We start from the raw sequence: 20,919 nt of genomic DNA on the forward strand, positions 1-20,919 counted from the left end.
CGGCACGGCCCGGCCTCGCCTCCATGAGGGGGAAGCGGGCGCTGGGGCCGTGGCTGGTGATGGCGGGCGCCCTGCTGGTGCTGCTCGGCCTCATCGGGGGCTCGCAGGTGGGCGGGGGGGCGCCGGCACGGCCCCGGGGGGTGTCCGGTGTGTGTGGGGAGGGGGTCGGGGTGTGTGTGGGGAGCGGGGCGCCGTGGCAGTTTGGGGCGTTCTGGATTCCGATCCACGGAGCCCTACCTCCAGCGGACAGCAACGTTAAAAGGTTTTTAGTCACCAGCGATTCCCCGTTTTGTGAGTGCTCAGCTCCAGCCGGATCCCTCAGCGCTGAGGTCCCCGCCCGGTGCTTGCAGGAGAGCAGCTGTGCTCCCTTCCCTTCCTCGGCTCCGCCAGCACAGCCGACAAGCTGCAGCTGCTTTCCTTCCATTGCATTTTAAAGTGCTGAACCTGTGCTGTTCCTACTTACACTTCCTCATTTCTACGGTGTAGCTTTCCTCCTTGATCTGTGCTGTCCTATTTTTCCAATTTCATTGTGTGTTTTTTTTTTTTGAAGTAGTTATTGATTCGGTTGCATTTGAAACCTTCTCTCCTGTTTTCCTCTTTGATGTGGGTCCATTGACAGGTAGAAACAGCAACTTCGATACGAGAAGTTTCAGGGTGTGTTTTTTGCCTTCAATTTCTAGAGCTTCCCCAGTCCAACCGGCTTTGTTATTTAATTACCAGTTTGTTAAAGTTTTCTCAATTATAGTCCAAAATGATAACTAAAAACCTGTTTCTGTTTACCTTTATAACCTGAATAAATCCATTTACTTACTACTGTAAGTACAGTTACTTTCTATTGCCGGTTCTGATCCTCACATTTATTAAAACTGGATGTAAACAAACATCCCACCGTTGTATAATCTAACTGCTAATGGATATGTATTTTTGTATTCTCAGGTGTTGAAAGCGTTTGATTACTTCTATCCTTCAAAGGGACAGCAACAGATGTACAAGTTGGACATAAGCTGGCCTAAAATTCCAGAGTATTTCACTGGCCAAACGTTTTGTGTTGCTGTTGATTCTCTTCACGGTTTGGTCTACGTGGGACAAGTGAGTGAGAGTACTAAATTTCTCTTCTTGTTAATCCAATGTATTTGTGCCTTTAAAATGTCTGCTTTAAGTGTATTTATATTTACAGATACATGTAATTCCATATGTGTATGTATTTACATGTTTGTGTGTAAACTATAATACCTATATAATAATTTTATAATGTATATATATAAATACTTTTAAATTTTATATTTTATATAACATAAATATCAGGAAATATATACTTCGTACTCATTTCAATATAATAACAACGTTTAAAGTATAGAAAGTAATTGCTGTATCAAAATTAGTGAAAATATAAGTATAGATTTTTCTGCCTTACCTATTTTAAAAGAAGTTCTGGGATCATACTTTTTTGTCCTTTTTTAAAAAAATAATTAAATTTCTGTGATATTAACACATGATCTAAATTAACTGAGTTATAGTAGCCTCTTTTCTAACTGTAAGTTCCAGTGTGTTTCTGGGGCATCTTGGCTAGTCCCCTTCCTCTCATCCAGCCTTTGTCCCATGGAATCAAAGCCCCACAGTTAAAATAATTGGGGTTCAGTTACTTGCATTACCTATGAATTGTATTTTTAGATCATGGATAAGGTGATCTCTCTGTAGAAACTGGTGGGGTTTAATTACAAAGTACAGCATGAGTACTTTAGTACCATGTAGCTAACAAGTACAGTTATTTTTTTTGTACCTGTGTTGTGCTTGATGTATTTTTCATCAAGAGTATATAAATATGATTCAAAATGAAAATCAAGATAATGCAGGAGCTTGGCTGCTCTGAAAATTGGACTCTATGTGATTTAACTTGAAGGCCAGAATGAGTGGAGGGTTTTGCATGTTAAATTTGGACCCTTCTCTCTTTCCTATTTCAACTGGAAAAAATGACAACTACCCATTTCAAGTGACTTCCATGATTCACGAAGCATTGAAAAAAAAACTTACAAGGAGGAATTTTCAGAAGTTTGATTACTTGGTTAATATGTTTTCGTAATAAAACTTTTTTTTTGCTTTTTCAGAGGGGAGATGATGTACCAAAGGTACTTGTATTCTCAGAGGAAGGCTATTTTCTTTACTCCTGGAATGATACAGTTGAAATGCCTCATGGTATCTTTGTATTAAACACCGCAACTGATAGTTCAGTATGGATCACAGATGTTGGAGCAGGTATGCAAGGTGGAGATGTGAAAAGTATTAGGCTGGGAAGAAAATGCAAATTGCGCAGATATTACTTTAAATAGCCTATTTATTTAAATAAGGCTTTCAAATAATTCTGAAACAGATTTGTGCTTTTCTTGCCAGGAACAAACTGCTCAGGTGCTGCATAAAATAGTCTGAAGGTTCATGAGTAGTTCTATGTCTTTGTTTATAGTGTCTAAATTTAGCAAAGACATATTTTGTTTTACTTTTTTTGTCCAGGAGAAGGATAAGGGAAAAAATACCTTGTGGCTGTGAGACTTGTCTTTTGCCCTACGTTTGGAGACTGTAATACAACAGCTAAATACTGCTGTAGCCTATGGATTTGCTAACCCACAGTCATAGTCTCACGGTGTAATTTTGTTTTGATTCATTGATCTCATTTGCTAGTGTCAGGAGATTTTCCTTTTAATCTCTGTAATCAATTGTAATACTTACCGATTTGTTTTGTTTTGTTAAGACATTTTTGCACTTTTTAAATCTTACTTCAGGAAAGTACGGGCACACAGTGAAACAGTACAGCCCTTCTGGTAAACTTTTGCAAATCTTGGGCACACCGGGGAATGCTGGTTCAAGTTTGAATCCGATACAATTTGATCAACCAGCAGAGATTTTTGTAGAGGAAAGTGGAGATATGTATGTTGTGGATGGAGATGGAGGAATGAATAACAGACTGCTCAAACTGTCCACAGGTATGGAAAAATAAACTTCTGCAGCAGGTGGCAATTGCAACTTGAATTTTAAATAATAACTTGAGAATACTGTTAAGTGGGGACTAGGTTGGGCGGCTACTTTTAAAATTATCTTGAAGACTTTGTTGGATCAGATCCTGTTTTACTGCTTGTCACGTAGTAGAAATCTAATTGTTTATGACAAGAAGGTGAGAGAGTGAGTTTGTTCAGTCTTGAGGATAAAAGACTAAGGTAGTTTCTTATCACTGTCTTCAAGTTGCTGATAGGAGGGTATAGAGAAGACAGAGCCATAGATTTCTGGGATGTGTGTGATGGAAGAACAAGGCATGAACAAAAGTTGCAAGGAAGGGGGAATTCCAGTTTGATCCTGAGGAGGGATTCCCTGAAGGGTGATCAGGCAGTGAGTAGTTTTCCCAGAGAGGCTGGGCGGTTGCTGCCCTTGTAGGTGCTCAAAACTTGACATGAGCACCCTGATTTAACTTCAGATTTTGATTTGTTATTAACACCAGCCCTACTTTGACAGACAGGTTGTGCCAGGTGGTGTCTAGGGATCCTTTTATTCTGATACTGATTAGCTTGTTCATATTCCCCAGTATTGTGTTGGTTAGTGCAGTGAGTGAGGAGTCTGTGCATGGCTGCAGTTGGGGAAAGGGGGAGGTGTGGCAGTTTCTCCTTTGCACTATTCACTTCATAAAACAGTCAGCTAACATTTAGTTTGCAAAAAGATAAATTCTTAAAACTCAAAACTGACTCAAAACTGCCATAATGAAAAACATCAGTTTTCAAAACAAATGGGTATCATACTCATTCAGTTATTTCTTTTTTTTATTTATTATTATTTTTCAATATAGTGCTTAACAGAGCCTTGAACTGTGGCTGCATTTCTGTAACCATAATCATGAAACCACTAATAACAATCCAGTAGTCACTGTAGTAGTTCCAGTATTTCCAGTATCAGAAGTACTGTGTTTAAAATTCCAGGTTTAGAAACACCATCTTTTAAAAGTGACTGAAAATAACTTTGCAAGGGAATGACTTAAAGCTAAAGTTATTTTATTTGTTTTTGTTTGTTTGTTTGTTTTTTCTTACTTCATTTTCCCTTTTATTTTACATGGTGCTTACTGCTTAGATTATAAAGAGATCTGGCTGAGTGGAGAAAATGGGACCGGCATTGGCCAGTTCAAGATTCCTCACAGCGTGACAGTGGATCGTTATGGAAGGGTAAAGATTTAAAGGACTTTTTTTTCTTTTTTTAAATTTTTTTTTTAGATGTAAACAAGCCTGTTGGCAGATTAATTTTAAAAATACAAGTTGTGTTTCTTGTTCGTTGACCTGTTGTGAACTGGGTTATTTTATGTGGCTTACAGTTTTCAGTGTGAAAGCAGTCGTGAGCTGAAGTTTCACACTGAAGATTCTGCTGAAGTAGCTGTATCCGAGGTTGACACAAGGGTCCTGCCAGTTACTATCTGTTGTTGCATGGGTATTGGCAATGTTCCTCTTACAGTATCTCACAGGTTGCCATGGTGAGAGTAGAGCAGAATTTTGTTCTGTAACAAATATCTACCCAAGCTCTTAAGTTTCTTCAATTTCATATTTGGAAATTGCAAATAAGCTTAAGAAGATGGTAAGGCACTGGCTACATTGTGGGCATCTGTCCTCATCCACATGCAGCTCAAAGCATTCAAGATTCTACTTCTTCCAGATGTTAATTGTAATCTGACTTCTGCCCTGCTGTTCTTAATATTTTGATCCCTAATACTCTTCAGGAAAAAGATCACTTGGCTAAAACATCTTAAATAGCCTTTTCAGCTAATTCTGATGATGCTGTCTGAACCAGAATAAGAAGTGTTTATAGAAATCACTTCTCTGCCAAAACTGGCAGAGTGGGAGGGAGAAAAGATATGGCAAATTGGTGTGGAAAGGGAACCGTGAGTATACGCATTCAAAGACAGCAATTGTGATGGGCCTTGAAATTATTGCCAAGGTGGCACTGATCATCAGCCCAGGTCATTCACTGGCAATTCCTAAGAAATCTGAGAGAGTGCTGTAGTGGTGTTTCACTTAAAAATAGCGATGAAGGATCTCAGGTCAACTTCTTTATTGCTCCCTTTTGGGTGATATCCCAGAAAAGTGATGAGGCTTACTTTTCTGACTGACAGGTTGTCAACAACTAAAATTTCAGTGATGGTAGTAAATGAGATGTTTTCCTTGGAACTATCTAGTGGTATTGCTAGCTTATCATGTTTGTTAACACAGGGTGGGACTGAGACAAGCTTCACAAAACTACTTAAACAAAGCATGCTGAAAATGTCCTTAGTGTTGAAGTTGCTCAATATTTGTAGTAGTTTTAAACATATCCATGTCTACAGATGAAGTCATCAGAGGTTTGGATCATGAGACTACTGTTAAAAAACAAATTGTTAATGGGTGACAGACCAGTACCTCTAGAATTAAAAAGGTGTGCGTATGTTCTCACTGGGGGATATGGATATATTCCCATTGAGTATATTTGTATCATAGCCACAGAAATGAAGAGAGGGCATTGATTTCTCTGCTAAATTATTGTAAAAATAATTTTGCTTGGCAGTTTGTTTTAAATCTGGAAGTCATATCTACTTAGCTTTGAATGTGAAGGTGTGTTCCTCCTAGGTGTACTTTTTTACTTCAGGATACTTTGCTTATGTAAGAAGCTGATGTGTTTAATTTGTTCTATTTGTGAATAGCCATAATTTTTGTTCATTGTAGGTATGGGTTGCAGACAGAGACAACAAAAGAATCCAGGTTTTTGATAAAGTGACAGGGGAATGGCTGGGGGCATGGAGTAGCTGTTTCTCAGAAGACGGACCTTATTCTGTCAGGTATTGCTGAATAATTCTTTTAGAAACATGCAATTACATAAATAAAAGATACACTCTTATTGGTGAGCTATAATGTTGATATCTAATGCCTGATGACAAGGAGTTAACCAGTTTTATTAACGGCGAACTGGGTCCTGATCACATGCAGAGATCTACACAGTTGTATGCCGACATGGCAGAGGAATCCTGGTTTTATAGCAGGCCATGTGGATTCAAGTGCTGAATTGGGAATTTTGTTTTAAAGTTGTATTTTGTTGGCCTTGCTGTTCCAGCTTTCACAGGAAGAGATAGTCTTGAATGAATTTTCTGTAACATAATCTGTCTCAAGGAGTAGCAACATACAGAGCTAAGTTCACAAGTTAATTCTCAGTGTTTCGCTGCATTTAGTCTATTGTACCCTTCAAAAACTTGAATATTAAGGAAGGAGTGTTTTTTGTTTGATAGGTTGTTTTTTTTTTTTTAAGCATATCATTATGTTTCCATGGGATGTCACATGGAGTGCATGATTCAAAAACACGTTTCTCTCTTTCACAGATTTACTTCCGATTACAAGTATCTGATTGTAGCTCAGATGAATATCAACCGTTTGGCAATCTTGGCAGCACCACCAGTTGGCATTATTGGGGACTGTGCTATAGTCAACGCAATCCAGCTGGCAGATGAAACCAAGCCACACCTTGTAGATATAGACATGAAGAGCGGAGCAATCTATATTGCAGAGATTGGAGCCCAGCAAGTACAAAAATATGTACCCATAAGCTGATGGTTTCCCACAACAACCATGGCACAAGCTCTATGACATGTGAGACCTATGACCGCATTTTCCTGATTTTTTTTTTTGTGGCTTGTGTTTCTTTAGACAAGCACAGAACATTGTGCTCCCAAAAGTCTAGGGCTAAGAATCTGCCCTAGCTGCAGTTCTGGAGAAGTACTTGGTCTTGATCTGTTAATCATTTTAGCAATGCAATGATGGCTTTTGCTTTTGTTGCTGGGAATTTGAAAATGACTTTGTGTCTTAATTTTATAAAATTTTGTAAACACAGCTGCTGTTCTTCAATGTGTAGGGCGTCATCTTGAGGCTCTTCTAATTCGCCTGTGTGCATTGGTAAGTGAAGGTCAGGTCTTGTCTGAAGGAGTGTATAAATGATTGATTTCCTGGTAATCAGACACCTCATTTTAATGTTTCTTCAGTTGTTTTTTGGAAGTCTGTGCTGACGCTGCCCAACACTGAATACAGGGATGCATTATGGTGTTGAATAAGACACTGCTGGATACCGTGTCAGTGCTGATGCTGGCATCTCCCTTCAGTGGCTAATGACACTGCAGTGAAATCAAAGTTTCCAGTTTCAGCTAAAGCAGTCAAGTCTGTAACAGGCTACAGTTAACTTGATCTCAGGCATGTCAAACTAAATTAGATGTGCACAGCAGCCAAGTACTGATTCTTAACCATGTCAGTTTTTAACCTGATCTGATTTATATCAGGATGAGTTTCTGTTCATCAGGATTTCATAGTGGAACATATCAAAGTTTAACTAATTTAAGTTCCTCATGGAAAACAAATCTGAATTTCCTAGGGAAAAACTCTTAATTGGCATTAGGGGCCTAGGAGACACATGATTTTCTGCCAGTGCTCCATTTCCAGTCTGGAGTCGTTTCATTTTCTTTACAGGTTGCTACAAAATTTTAAGTTCACTTTTATAGTATAGAAGGGAGTACATGAGTACATGTAACAATAGTTACATGAAAGGGATGGAGAAAATGGCATGGCAGATGACACCAAGGACAGAAATGACACTTTGAGTAACTGAGTACTTCTCTAAAGCTGTGCACTCGTATTCCATGTTCATCTACTAGCTTTTCAAAACATTTGGGAGGATTTGTTCTGTTTCCACACAGTAAAATAAGTGTGTGGAATGATTTTAATGGTAATTACTAGCTAAGGGACACTTTTTTCTTTTTTACTTCCTTAGAAAGGAATATAGGAAATCAAATTATTCTGATGGGGGATATCCACATCAGTGAATGTTAGCAAATGCATCTTTGTCTGGCAGGTTTCAATCTAAGACCCCAAAATTTCTGGGTCAGCAGATGGGAAAACTGTCCAGAAAAGCCAGATTCATATATTTAGTGGAATGTAATTCAGCTGTGAAGCCTGATGCCCTGATTTCAGTGCTATTTGAGATTAATGCACCAAATATAAATGCTTTGTTGTTGGCTATGGCCACAATAATAAAGGCAGATCTAACCTAACTGCCCTTGTGCCAGCCTCAAAGCCAGGACCTCAAGGTTATACATGTACACTAGCAAATACGACCCATGATTCACATGGTGTTGAATGGAAGCTAATAAGCAATATTTGTTAGCTGAAAAGGCAGCAGTACTTCCTCTAGACCTAGGCAGATAGGTCCACATAACTTTGCAGTGTGTTGTGTGGACTTTTTAACTAGGTCACCACTAGCTCAGGGATCTCTGTGCTTTGTGCAATTTAGCTATTTGTCACCTTCAGAAGGTGGATTTCTTTGTAAAAATGTTACCAAAATATCTTTATATATATGAACATATCTTGGTGGCTTAAGGGATTCAGGCACATTGATTATTCCTCGTCACATCTCATCCTTATTTATTTTGTCTTTGTCACATCCATTTGAAAGAGAACTAGAAACTCTCTGGAAACATGTTTCTGTTTTCTCTGAAGGAGTGGTGCACTTGTGGATGTTGACAAGTAAGTTATACAAGTTTCTGTTTGCTGCAGGGATGTGTTGCCAAGTCTATGTTTATGGGGGCTGTGCAGCCCCTAGAAATGGGGAATATTCATACAGTTTTGTCTGAATTTACTGAAATAGGCCACGGTGCCAAAAAATGCCTTACACTTGGGAATTGGGTATCTGCTAAGAAGGGAAGTATATAGTATGAGATGCTCAGACTCCTTTTCACCTTAGTGTCTGTGGCCAAACTGAGAAAATGATTGATTTGTGCACTAACTTTCTAATTCTGTGAGGCTTTTCTTATGTATCATTCTGAAACTGATCTCTGAAAGATTGTGTAATAGGATAACTTGGTAAAATAAATTGAGAATTTTTCATTATAAAAGGTTTGGGCTCCTTTTTTCTTTATTACTATCAATACATTTTATTACAGTGGATTACTCTTCTGAATACAGGGTTCCCAGTACTTAAGTGATGGTATTAGAAATTATTAAATACCTTAATAAAATGGGATCTAAAATTCCATATTGTCTTTTTACAATGCTATTTCTGTAGCCCATCTCTTTGTGTATAAAAAAGCACAAATCTTTTCCAGATGTTTTCATCCGAATAATTTGTAAAATAGGACAGTAAATTACATAAGTACAAAACATTAAAAAAAAAAAATAGATTGTATACCCTTTTAATGATAGCTGGGAAATTAAAAACAAATTAGCAAAATACTCCTTAATATAGAATCAGGTTTTATTTCCTGAGAAGACTTATGGAGCAATCTATTTAGTTTTTAGAAGATCAGGAAGGGAATTATCCTTAAGATAGAAATACTTGCACAGGAAGAAAAATAACATACTACAGCGTTAACCAGGCAAAGAACGCATGACTGCTAAAACCCAAGAAATTCTATTTTTACTTGATGTATGCCGTTTTTTAACCGTGAGAATTTATTGCTGGAGCATCAAAATAAATAAAACAAGAACAGACCATATTTTGATGGCTCCAAATTTGGGATTTTTTTTTTTTTCAGTTGATCCTGGTCTTTGGGTGAGTGCCTGGATTATTAACTGGATGACATTCCCAGAAAGTAAAACCATGGCTAATAGAATCTTCTCTCTCTTCTAAGTTTCTAAGATCTATCGATACAATTCAGTTTTATTTTTCCCAGTGGTGCTAACCAGACATATCTTTTCTGTTATAGTCAGCAGTGGATTTAACCACATCTCCCTGGTGAAAACCAAAAGAAGATAGGTTTGTGCCAAGCGAGATCACTTTAGTGAGGCTGAGCTATCTCAGTTAAGAGCTGCAGGGGAGGGTGCACAGGGATGTACGTGGGTCTGCTTATTATTGTAAGCTCACTGCCTTCAGGTGGTTATTAACCTTTTTGAAGCGTTAAGTGGTTAGTTATCTTAGTTGACACTTCCTTTCTCAACCATTTGTAACCTGAGAAACCTTCACGAGTGATCTATGAGCAAGAAGTGAGCATTTGCTATCGTTGAAGTTGCCTGAATGAACCGTAAGAGGGCACCAAACGCTTGCTGATGCTCGGCAGTGTAACCGTATACTAGCAAAGTAAACATGATAATTTCTGAATATTTGGAGTAAGTCAACAAAGAAAATGAATTGCTGCAGACTTCCTTTCTCTGTTCAAAACAGACTGCTTTAAACACAAGCAAATAATTGTATTACAGTCATTTTGGTGTATTACTCCTGGATTTATGTCCATTTTACATTTATTTCCATTATTTTTCCTAGAAAAAATGAGTAATTCAGTGTCCAGAGACCACTGTGTATGGTGAATTGATTCTTCTATTCCTTATTCCATTGATTTAAATGGAATTACTCCTGATAGGTTGCTTTGGAAACATAATAATTCATAATAGTATAACTGTAGCAGTATAATTATACAAAAGAGCAATGCTGGTATATTTCCCTACAGAGATGACCCCAAGTGAGATTAGAGCTAAGCTTACTGGAGCTGATTCACCAGTTTCATTCTGTTCCTACTGCCTCTAAAACCCTCATATGATTTTGTTTTATTATTTTATTCTACTTTTTTTTTGTTTGCATCTGCAAAAACTATTTGCCAGCAGTTAGCATAAAAAAGTTTCAACACAGACTTTCCATGAGATAAATGTTTTGAAATATTTGAGTCTTTCAGACTTCATAGAGCATCAGTCACTCTGCTTATATAAAATTTGAAAGTGGAGGCATGTTAATTTTTGCATCCACGATGATTTGTTGCTGAATTAAAGCCCAAGCAACACTAATGCAAATAAGATATGAACTTTGTCATAGGATCATGTTTTGAGGCTGAGGAAAATAAGTATGATTATATAACTGGCTCTGCAAAACAGAGGTAAATTAACTTTGCCAGTTACATCAGAAACAAGCCTGCTAACTATGTTTTACAAACAAATTAAGACCTAAGAATTTTTGGACAACTGAAGTCTGTATCTTTTAATCCTTCCCCATGCACAATAAATAATCATTAAAAAAGGGGAAGGCTTCACATTTAGTTTAGATTTGCTTGGCTTCAACCTCATGTTTTCTATTTTCAGCTATCTTAGAAATGTGGCTAATACAGGAATTTTTTTTTACTTATTCCCCATGGAGTCATTTACAATTGATGACTCAGTCATCTTTTGCCTCACTCCCTCTATAAAACTCTACAGATCAGAAAGCTTGCCTTGCAGTGGGAAAATTTAATTTAAAAATGTTGTCATAATACTTTATTATTATTTTTATTTAAAAATCCAAAGGAATGCTCAGTGCTTGATAGGAAGTCTGGATGCTAGATTTCTGAAATATCTACTTTTGCTCAGAACTGCCTTAGTACCAGTGGAAAAAAAAAAAAAAAGGATAATATGGTTTAAGGAAAAAAAAAAAAAAGCAACAAACCAGCACACATGTGTGAGGATTCTGGAGAGGACCACCAGAACTAACCGGCAGCTCCTTGCCAATTCACAAAAATCATAATGAAAGAATGGATGTACCATGATATGCCAAAAAAAAAAAAGTCACTTTTACTTTTGACAGGAGAAGACATATTTTGCAAATCTATTAAAGGTCATTGGAAGAATCTCTTGCTGTATGTGTGGTATCATCAGTTGAAAAGCCCTATATTGCTGTGTCGGGTAACAAAATTGCAAAAAAACATTTAAAATTTTCTGTAAAAGAGCACACCCTTGGTCTGACATGAATGTGAGGCAGCACAAGCCTAGGCTAATTTTTGTTCCAACATCAGATCTCTTGCAGGGATGGCTTGCCCAGTAGACAGCTTCTGATTTTCACTCTGCCTAATGCCCTTGTTGTAAATTTTCCTTCTCAAAGACAATTGAGTCAGGAGGAAACACAGATCACAGCCAATATTTATTAAACACCTTTTACTAATTAAGCTGTTATTAATAGAATCAAGCTGTTATGATTAATAGCAGATAACTATTTCACATTGTCTTCACCTACCCGCTCCCAGCCTCCATGCAGACAGCTACTGGGCCAGAGCACCATCTGGGAGGTCCACCTCAGCCTCCCCAGGTGCAGAGGGTCACACAGATACACCAGTGGCTCTGGGAAGTCAATCAGCAAGTCCTTCAGGGGATCTTTTTCTTGAATAATAGAATATCCTGAGTTGGAAGGGAGCCACAAGGATCATCGAGTCCAACAATCTGAACTTACTGAAAAGGCAGGCTTGCTGGCAGCATTGGAGAGGCCACCTCCAAAGCAGAGCTGGCCACCAGGCTGTGCTAGGGACACTGCCAGCTGTTTTGAAGCTCCTGCAGACCTATGAAGCACTCATGTGAGGTCTGGGGCATCACACCTGCTTCTCCCTGTGTCCTTCCTGCTCTGCATCAGTCCCAAGGGCCCTTCAGTCTTTCTGAGCACCACGTTCATTCTCCCACAGAGGAAGCAATCATGCTGCTGTTGTAAAGCCCACAACGGTCTGCAGACAAGCATGGCAACGTTTGCAAGGGAATATAATATCTTTCATTAGCCCAGTTGTGGCTGTTAAAAATGGGAGACAAGCTTTTGAATATGCAAATCCTTGTGTATTTTTTTTTTTACAACTATCTCACTTGATGTAATAAAGTGTATCGCCTCCCCCAGCAAATCTCGGCTTGCTCAAGAAATAGAAGTCATGGAAGAAGTTTCAGATTGTATGTATTGCATCTCCTAAACATGCACACTCACATGTACGTAGTTTAGATATATCAGGAGAGGTGTGTGTAGCAGATGCAGTGTATGTAATCTAGCTGTCATGTATGTTACGTTTTTATTGAAATAATCTGGGTCACAGGCATACTGGGAGGGAAAAGTGATAGCAGACATTTCTATAATGAAACCATCTAAGCCACCCAATGTCAGCAGTTCCCTGCTACATTTTTACTGTCTATTTATATGTATGACAAAGACACGGCCCTTACCCTGGAGGCTATTGCCAAAAAAAAAAAATAAATAAAAAATGGACTGGTGTAAGAGAAAAGCAATATATGATTCAGTAAGAAAAACAAGCCAGTCTGAAACCCCATACTCTCAAAAGGTCCACTAGATCCCTCAGCTCGGGTGTCCCAAGAAGTACTGTTGCAACTAACCCAGTGAGTTAATTCTAGTTTATGATTTTAATGGGTTTTATGGCTCACTGCTCTGCTTGTGTGAAATTTCATCTGGGGTAAGAAAGGAATAATATCCTCTTGACCTAAAATCTTTATCAGCAAAGAAACATTTGCAGCTTGATCTACAAAATCTCAAAACCCATTAATTATTTCAAAAGGGAGAAAAAAAAAAAAAAGTGCTTGGCACTACACAGTAGATGAGATGAAAGCATGTGCCCTGCCAAGAACTTGACATAAGCACATTACAGATAATGGAAACAGTGGAAAAATTAAGAGATATGAAATTCTGAGTGGAAAAATTAAGAGAGAGGAAATTCTGAGTGCCTACTAAAAAGGTGTATTATGAACATGTTTGTTAGCTTGGGGAAGGATTTATTTTTCACTGGGATGTGGTTAGGGGTGAATCCAAGCAAACAAAGCATTTAACATTTAGGAAAACCACAGTGGCCTTTAATGAACGTATGCCTCCATGAGACAGGCTGGAAACACAGCCTTTTCCTCAGACAAAGCTTTACTCAAGCCTAGTCAAATTAAACGTGATTAACAGTGCACACATCTGAAGAGCGAGGCAGATATTTGCCCCGGGACAGCGGTTTCAAGCCGGAGGTGCTGATTAGGCTCCAGACGAGGAGAGGCAAGAGGCTTTGGCCTCCCCTTGGTGTTGTGCTGCCGTCTTATCTGGGGACCTGTGTCAGATCCTAGCCCCTGGTGCCTCGTTCCTCTTCCTTGCAACGCCAGTAAAGAAAATCCTGGGGACTTTGGTGGGCATCCGCTTATGAAAATGTGAGCTGTGGGATTAAGTAAATCCGATCGTGTCACCGAGCTCAAAGTTTTCAAAATTTGCCTTTTTTTAGACACTGCTTTTTTTTGCTTTTGACCTTTGATGTTGAAACATCCAGGTTGAAATCACCCATGCAATGGATTTGCTTTAGCTTCTGTTGAAATCTGTGACTTCTAAGAAAGTATATTGTTTCCTGCTTATTTAAAAGAACTGCAAAACCTGGAGAAGCTCTATCGCTTTCTTACTAAATATGGCTTTAAATTCAGCAAAGGGCATGTCCCCTGCATGAGATAATTTCCACTTGTTATTCCTGTGGAAAATATGCGAATGTTTGGCTGTGCAGGGAGCCTGGAGAGGACCAAGGAATGGGCAGCTGGAGGAGGAGCATCCAGCAGAGGACACTGAATGAGACAGGAGCCCCTGGGGAGAAAATAAATTGGGTGGTGATGTTATCAAAGATTGCAGCCTTGATGCACGTGGGGAAAGGACAGATTTAGGGTAACACGGTTAGCATTAATTCTGACACTTCCTAGGTTTTTGCCTGCTTGCGTTAGCAGAATTAATAAGGTTTTTAATGTGTGTATGTGCATGTAAAGCAATGTTTTTTGACAATGCCCCTTTAACCTGGTAATCCTTTTCATAATTTGCAATACCTTGACACACGGTGTTACTCAACGGAAATAGCTGTTTTCCAAAGCGCACCCTGAGACATAACTGAGGAGCACATAAAATTACAATGAAAAGCATGTTTTCGCTGTTATGGCAAAAAATAACCAATGCCAACAGAGGTGCATTTCGTTTCTCCTTTGGATCTTATTTCCTACTTGCAGTTTTCCTTACAGCTGTGTCTGATGGTGTGCTGAAGAGGAGGAGGGAAAACTGTCCACTGGAGTTCTCATGAGCCTGCAGTAAAAGCAACCTGCAGGCTTTTCAGAGTTACTCATTTTTGCTATTTTGGCAATCAGATCTACATTTTGCTCCTTCTTAAGTTGATTTTTTTTTCTTCTCCCCCCTGCCTCTACACAGATACACACACACAATAGGCCAGTGTCCCCTCTCCCACATAGCTTTCCATAAAAGATTCTCCCTGTTGTTTGCAAATAGGAATTTGAATCACAAGAAGCATTGGACTAATAATTCCCTGCAGTGAACTACAACAGGTGTTTTCCCCTCTGCACCTCTTCTAATTACTCACTGCTTTTTCTTAATGCTTTTATAGCTTTGATAAGTTTTTACATTTAAGACATTTCTCCAAAATATTTTGCTGATGAGCAGAGTTTGTTTTATGGTTGGTCCTTTCGTCTCCTTAGCATCTTATTATTTTATCCGTTAGGATTTTACGAGTAGTAGTCCTATCTTGCTAAAATTTGCAAATCAAATTCATTTTAATTTAAAGGAGAATGATTTGATGGTAGTGTCTGTTGGGTTCAGTTAAAATAAATCAAAACACACTCCGTGTAGCTGAAATTGTCTTGAAAGCAGAAAGGCAGTTGCAGTGTAAATCTGTGGGGGTGGAGGTGATGAATTATACTGTGAAGGAAAATGAAAACCAGATGGCACTTGCCAAACACCAACACAGCGCAATTATGCACAGTGGAGGCATAACCATGTAGCACGTACGCAAACCTGTTATCTACACCCTCACCAGACTGCTGAGAGGAGTGCAGCTCCAGTTTTACTGAAGTGTCTGGTGACCCTGGAGTTTTGCAAGATGAAGACAAAGCAGCAGCTTGGGCTGAACGAGCCCGGGGTGGAGAAGAGATGGGGCACAGGCACTTCGATGAGAGCTCCACGGCACCGCTGGCTTTGCCCAGTTATGAATCCAGCCTCGATACTGGAGGAATCCAGACCTGATATAGAAGGAAGACCCCAAAGAAAAGAGTAAAATCCCAACTGCACTGCGGTCAGCAATAAAATTGTCACTGACAGCTACAGCAGAAACAGGATTTCCCCCCGTGCAAACAGACTGCTTTTGTTGTTGCTGTTGACCCCGCTCACGAGGACTGCAGAAAGCACGAGCAGGCACAACCTGGTGACAAGGGACTGGCATCAGGGCTGGGCTGCTTCTGATGCCCCAGAGCATTCACAGTTTACAAGCTGGGGAGAGGAGCTGTAAGTGAACAGAAGCTTCTGCTCAGCAGCGAGTTACTGCTTATTAAATGCCGTTGCTTGAATTTCTTTGCAACTTTAAAGTAGATTTTCCAATCACCAGATGAGTCATCCCCCTAATCCTCTTTATTTTGCCAACAGACAAGTGAAAAGACCCAACTGATATACAGCTTGGCATGTTGCCATTTTACGATTCAATTTACTATCGTAATTGTTTGTTGTTCTGCTTTGTTCCTGCAAAATTGATGGATTATAATAATTATTTTGCATATTGTATTTCTCTTTCAGTCCTTAGATCTAGAGAAAGGTATTTGGGCCTTTTTTTTTTTTTTGCAAGTGAACCACAGCAGGGGCATGCCATTTTTGTTTAGAGGCATCTAGGATAACCTTTATTATCAATATATGCTATTAGCAACATTAAGGAGGAAAATTGATTCCCAGGAAAATCCTTCTGGGCAGTTCCCTATCAGCAGAAAGGTCACGGCACTGCAGAGTTAAAACCTAATCATCTCCACATGACAATTCTTGCTGGGTTTGTTTCAGCTAAAATATCTTGTGAGACGGTCATATGAGTGCTTTATGACTGAATGAAGCAATCTGCAGAAGACACTTCCCCCTTGGCAGGGACTCGCCACTCTGCAGCTGTGATGCAGTGACTGACAGCATGCCTGCTGCACGGGAAGATGCACATCAAAAAGGGAAGGGCTGACACACCGTGTGGGTACACATTTGTAGGGGTTCTGCCATGCAAGGAGCTCAAGGTGAAGAAGTTTGGTCCATTTACATTTCAAAACTGGACTCTACTTCAGCTTGGGTGAATGTTGCATGTCACAACACAGAGAGGCTCTCCGCAGTGAGGACTTCCAGGTGAGACCTCTCATCCACTGCATTGTGCAGGCAAGGGCCTGACAGATCTATCAGCTATTTTCTGGCAAGAACCTCCTGGCTAGGAGGCCACCTATGTGTGGCATGAGGCCATATGCCCACGTTGGAGGGGTCACAGCTTTCTGGGGTAGGGTTGAGTTCACCCATGGTGCCGTCTGGAAACTGTTGCTGGAAAAAAAAATGTCCCCAGAAGCATGCATGAGCTTTGTCTTGAAACAAAAGCCTAGTGGAGAGCTAGCAAGCAAACAAAAATTTCAGCAGAGTTGGGGTCCAGTACTTAGGCTCACTCCCTGCCCCCCATTTCTCAGCAGTACTGGCATACCAAGACTCATCACCTTATTTTAGCCAGAACAGTGTCACCAAATGAGCAGAAAGGGGGTGACAAAAATCATATCCAACACTGCACACGCCCATGCTCTGCAAGGAAGCAGACATTCCCATCGGGTGCTGTTAGTTTAACCCAGAAAAAAAAAAATAAAATGTTGGCAGGGAAAGACTCTTCCGTCTCTCAAGTCAAAGTGCCTCTTGGGACTTCTTCCAGGGAACACAGCACATGCCCCACCTCCTGCTCAAGGTCCCATCCAAAATTATGGTTTCATCTTATGCAAAACAGCCTAATTTTTTTGGCAGAAAACTTGAAAATGAATACTGCAGCTTAATCATGGAAATTCTTCTCTTTTTAATAGGATTTTATGCCTGGCTAATAAATAAGTTGTCTTTCAAATGAAATCTGCCCCAACTCTGTTCTCCCACTGGATCCCAGCCCAGCTAGGAGAGGTGGAAACTCTGGAGAAGTTCTGCTTTCTCTGACAATAATCGATGCTGTTTAGTGACACACAATGGCAATATCTTTATTTATTTATTTATTGAGTTGCTATCATTAATCTCTGTTGTACTACTGCCTACTCTCTATCCCCATGGCTTTAAAACAAATATTACAACTTGGGTTATTTTTTTTTTTCTTCCCAAGTGCTTTTGCCACCTTGCCTGTTTGCTGTTGCTGTCTCCTGTCTTCCATCCCTGGGGTAGTTCTCTGTTGTCTTCATGTTTTATCTGTCTTAGGGTTAGTTCTTGCTGTCCTTTTCCCCTTGGGATGGGTGAATGGACTGAAAAATGGGGTCAGCAGTGAATGGAAGGAGGATGGCTGCATAACCCAGCAGGGTAAAATGCTGACTTAAGCAGCAAAGATTTTGACAATCAAACTATCTTCCCAGCTACCTTGCTGGTCGTGATCTCCACGGGTCACTGTGGTGCTGGGTGTACACAGGCTCCTCAGAACAACAAAAATGTTTTTATTTATCTGTGAGGCAACCAGCACAGCAGCAGCACTTCTGAATGCAGACAATAATTCACTTCTGGCACTGTCTTGTGCCGTGTTAATATGAAAATGCAATGCTGATTTGGTTTGTTTGTTTTGTGTATGGAGATTGATGCTAAATTTCCCCCTGCAAATCCAACAGGATCGTTGTGGTTTAAGATAATTGCATAGCTTAGCAGAGTTGTAAAACTGCAGTTGATTCTGGCACTGAGAGCCTGCTTTCATGTGCCTCAGGTTCATCGCCTGAAATTGAGTGCCAATTTGTTCAACAATCCACCATTTATTTATTTATTTAAATTTAAAATAATCAAGATAGGTTCCCAAGGCTCTATGGTCCTGCCATAATAAATTATGCAAAAAAATACCATTGAGTGAAACCTCGGCAGTTGAGCCAGCCAGCTATCTACCTCTGCTGTCATCTGGAAAGCATGCTTCTATCTCCTTTGAAAGCCTCTCACATAAATGTCTTTTGCAGTCTTGCTTGGAAAGTCAGCAAATTCGATGTCTTCAAACGGAAAAGAGGAACAATTTCCAGAGCCATAAGACATAGCACTTCACAAGCTCCCCCCTGTGCTTTTCCCAGTTTCTGGGTCCTAGGGCTTCTGAAGGCAGGCTGTTTTGGGGCATACGAAGCCCAGACCACAGAGAACTTTACTGTGCACACAGATAGTGAGAGTGTGGGAGGACAGGACACTGCACTGGAACGTAAAACCACAGATGTACTCTCTCTGCTTTCCCAGGCAAATATCATAAACTCCAAGCAGACTCCAAGGCGCTGAACACAACCCCTGGGACACCAACATCTTGTATCTTGTATTTAGATACTTTGCCTGGATTTCAGCTTTTGCTCTGCATTTTACTTTAACCATCATACATTTACTTTACTAACCACCGTAAGGGTCACACTGTCAGTGTCTGTGCCCAAGAGGGAAGTCTGTATGTGCCTAATGAGACACATGTGATGAAAACTGGCTGGAAAGGATGCTTGCAAAGGAAGAAGAAAATCATAAACAAAGTAGGCTTAAAAATAGTGAACTTATTTTAACTAGGACTTGGTATCCTGCTTGGTCTCCCTAAAGTTCAATTCAATGACACAATGGCACACTGGCATAAACAGCATACGCATATTATAACATGTCCTTACCTCTCCAAAATGCATGCCCACATCCAGTCTGCCTACAGGCACTGACCTTTGACCTGTAATAACTCCTGTGCTCGCAAATTGTCTGTGAAAGTGCTTGTAGACCTCCAAGATAAGGTCTCCATGCAGCAGTCCAGCACAATTCAGGTAGTTTCACAAAGCACCTTCTGCAATCAACAGAGAACAACAGGCCCTGCCCAGCCGAGGATGCTGCCTACCCAGCAAAACTCCTGACTCAGGGGTCTTAAGCTTTGTGGCTGAATCTGGGCTTGTTGCCCACCTGCATCTTTTGTCACCTCAGTGGCTGTACCTTGGGATGGACTGTAAAAGCCCCAGTAAACTAGAGGCCCAGTACTAGGCATTAACAAAGTACCCTTCTGAAACCCAGTACGAAAACCCTAAAAATGTAAGGGTAGTGGAAATGTGACTGAGAGAAGACCAGACTTTAGCTAGATCCCTAAGTCCCCTTTTTACAGATGTGACCTTCAGATCTTACAATACCAAGTAGAGCCAAGTACAAACACCTTCCAGAATTAAGGAGTTCTACATTCTTTGAAAATCCTCCTCTGCAGGCTTCAGCCAAGGCCATGTACCAAATGTAACAAAACCGTGGGGCTCTGTCCTTCAGCATTTCTGTGATTCTTCACAGGACTGTTAAACACTCCGGGCCCAAGATATCTTATTGTTTCATGTTGGAAACTCACTACTTTCAGTAATTTCAGTAATTTTCTTTCTGAATGAAAGACTCCTTAGAATGTGGAAAAGGGAAAGACTGTGGCATATTTCTATGTATTCAGGGATTACAAAATCAGAAGCAGCAGTGAGATTATGTGTTAGACATCCTTTTAACCCTGGCTGTACATTGTCATTTCTATTCTGGCTTTGCTGAAGCCTCTGAGGAAATCCCAGCCTTCCAAGCTAGGTAGGGTGGTAAAAAATTATTAAAGAGTTAAGGAGCACGATCCAGAGAACTGAAGTGAAAGTGTCTGCAACTTGTTTTGCTGAAATTACCAGTACGTGTAATTAAATCACATGTATGCAGGCTGTATGTTTCAGCAAAGTTGGGTTTAAGCTGTTTTTCTTCTCAAAAGACAACAACAGCTCCCTCCTTCCCACAGGTGAATGCATTTTAGATATGTTAGTAGGTAAAGCAGGCAGAGCAGCTGCAGGTTTAATTAAACGTTTGCCTAACCACGTAAAGAGACAGTGATATATCTTCATAGCATCTGGCAGTTTAACCATTCGCTAGTCATCCTATAATTAGCATGCTGGTGAATTTAATAGAAAACTGTTCTAATGTAGTGCCAGATGGTCCTTCTGACTGACAAGGGGAATGACAATTTCTGTCATGTTTACTTCAAGGGTAGCAGAACAGTCAAAAAGATCCTTCTTTGAGCACAACGCTGATGAAGTAAGAGGTCGTGTTTGCTGTCTTCTGAAAGCAATAGCTTTGCATATTGCTATATGGAGTAAGAACGATTCATGAACTTCCCTTCAAAAGTTTTCCTTAGCTTTCCTTGTTTATTTCTCTTACGTTATA

At 39.9% G+C, this 20,919-nt stretch overlaps 1 protein-coding gene across 1 annotated transcript; it reads left to right on the forward strand.

The window, feature by feature from the left end:
• The first annotated feature begins 44 nt into the window (after positions 1-44).
• NHLRC3 (NHL repeat containing 3) lies at positions 45-8,923 on the forward strand. The gene is made up of 7 exons (XM_068673603.1): positions 45-107; positions 937-1,089; positions 2,106-2,253; positions 2,775-2,975; positions 4,105-4,196; positions 5,721-5,833; positions 6,368-8,923. Exons 1-7 carry the CDS (start codon positions 60-62, stop codon positions 6,594-6,596), a joined length of 984 nt encoding a protein of 327 aa, XP_068529704.1. The 5' UTR covers positions 45-59; the 3' UTR covers positions 6,597-8,923.
• The last annotated feature ends 11,996 nt before the right edge of the window (positions 8,924-20,919 follow it).

Source organism: Anas acuta, chromosome 1 (genome assembly GCF_963932015.1).
Source record: "Anas acuta chromosome 1, bAnaAcu1.1, whole genome shotgun sequence".
Taxonomy (NCBI): Eukaryota; Metazoa; Chordata; class Aves; order Anseriformes; family Anatidae; genus Anas; species Anas acuta.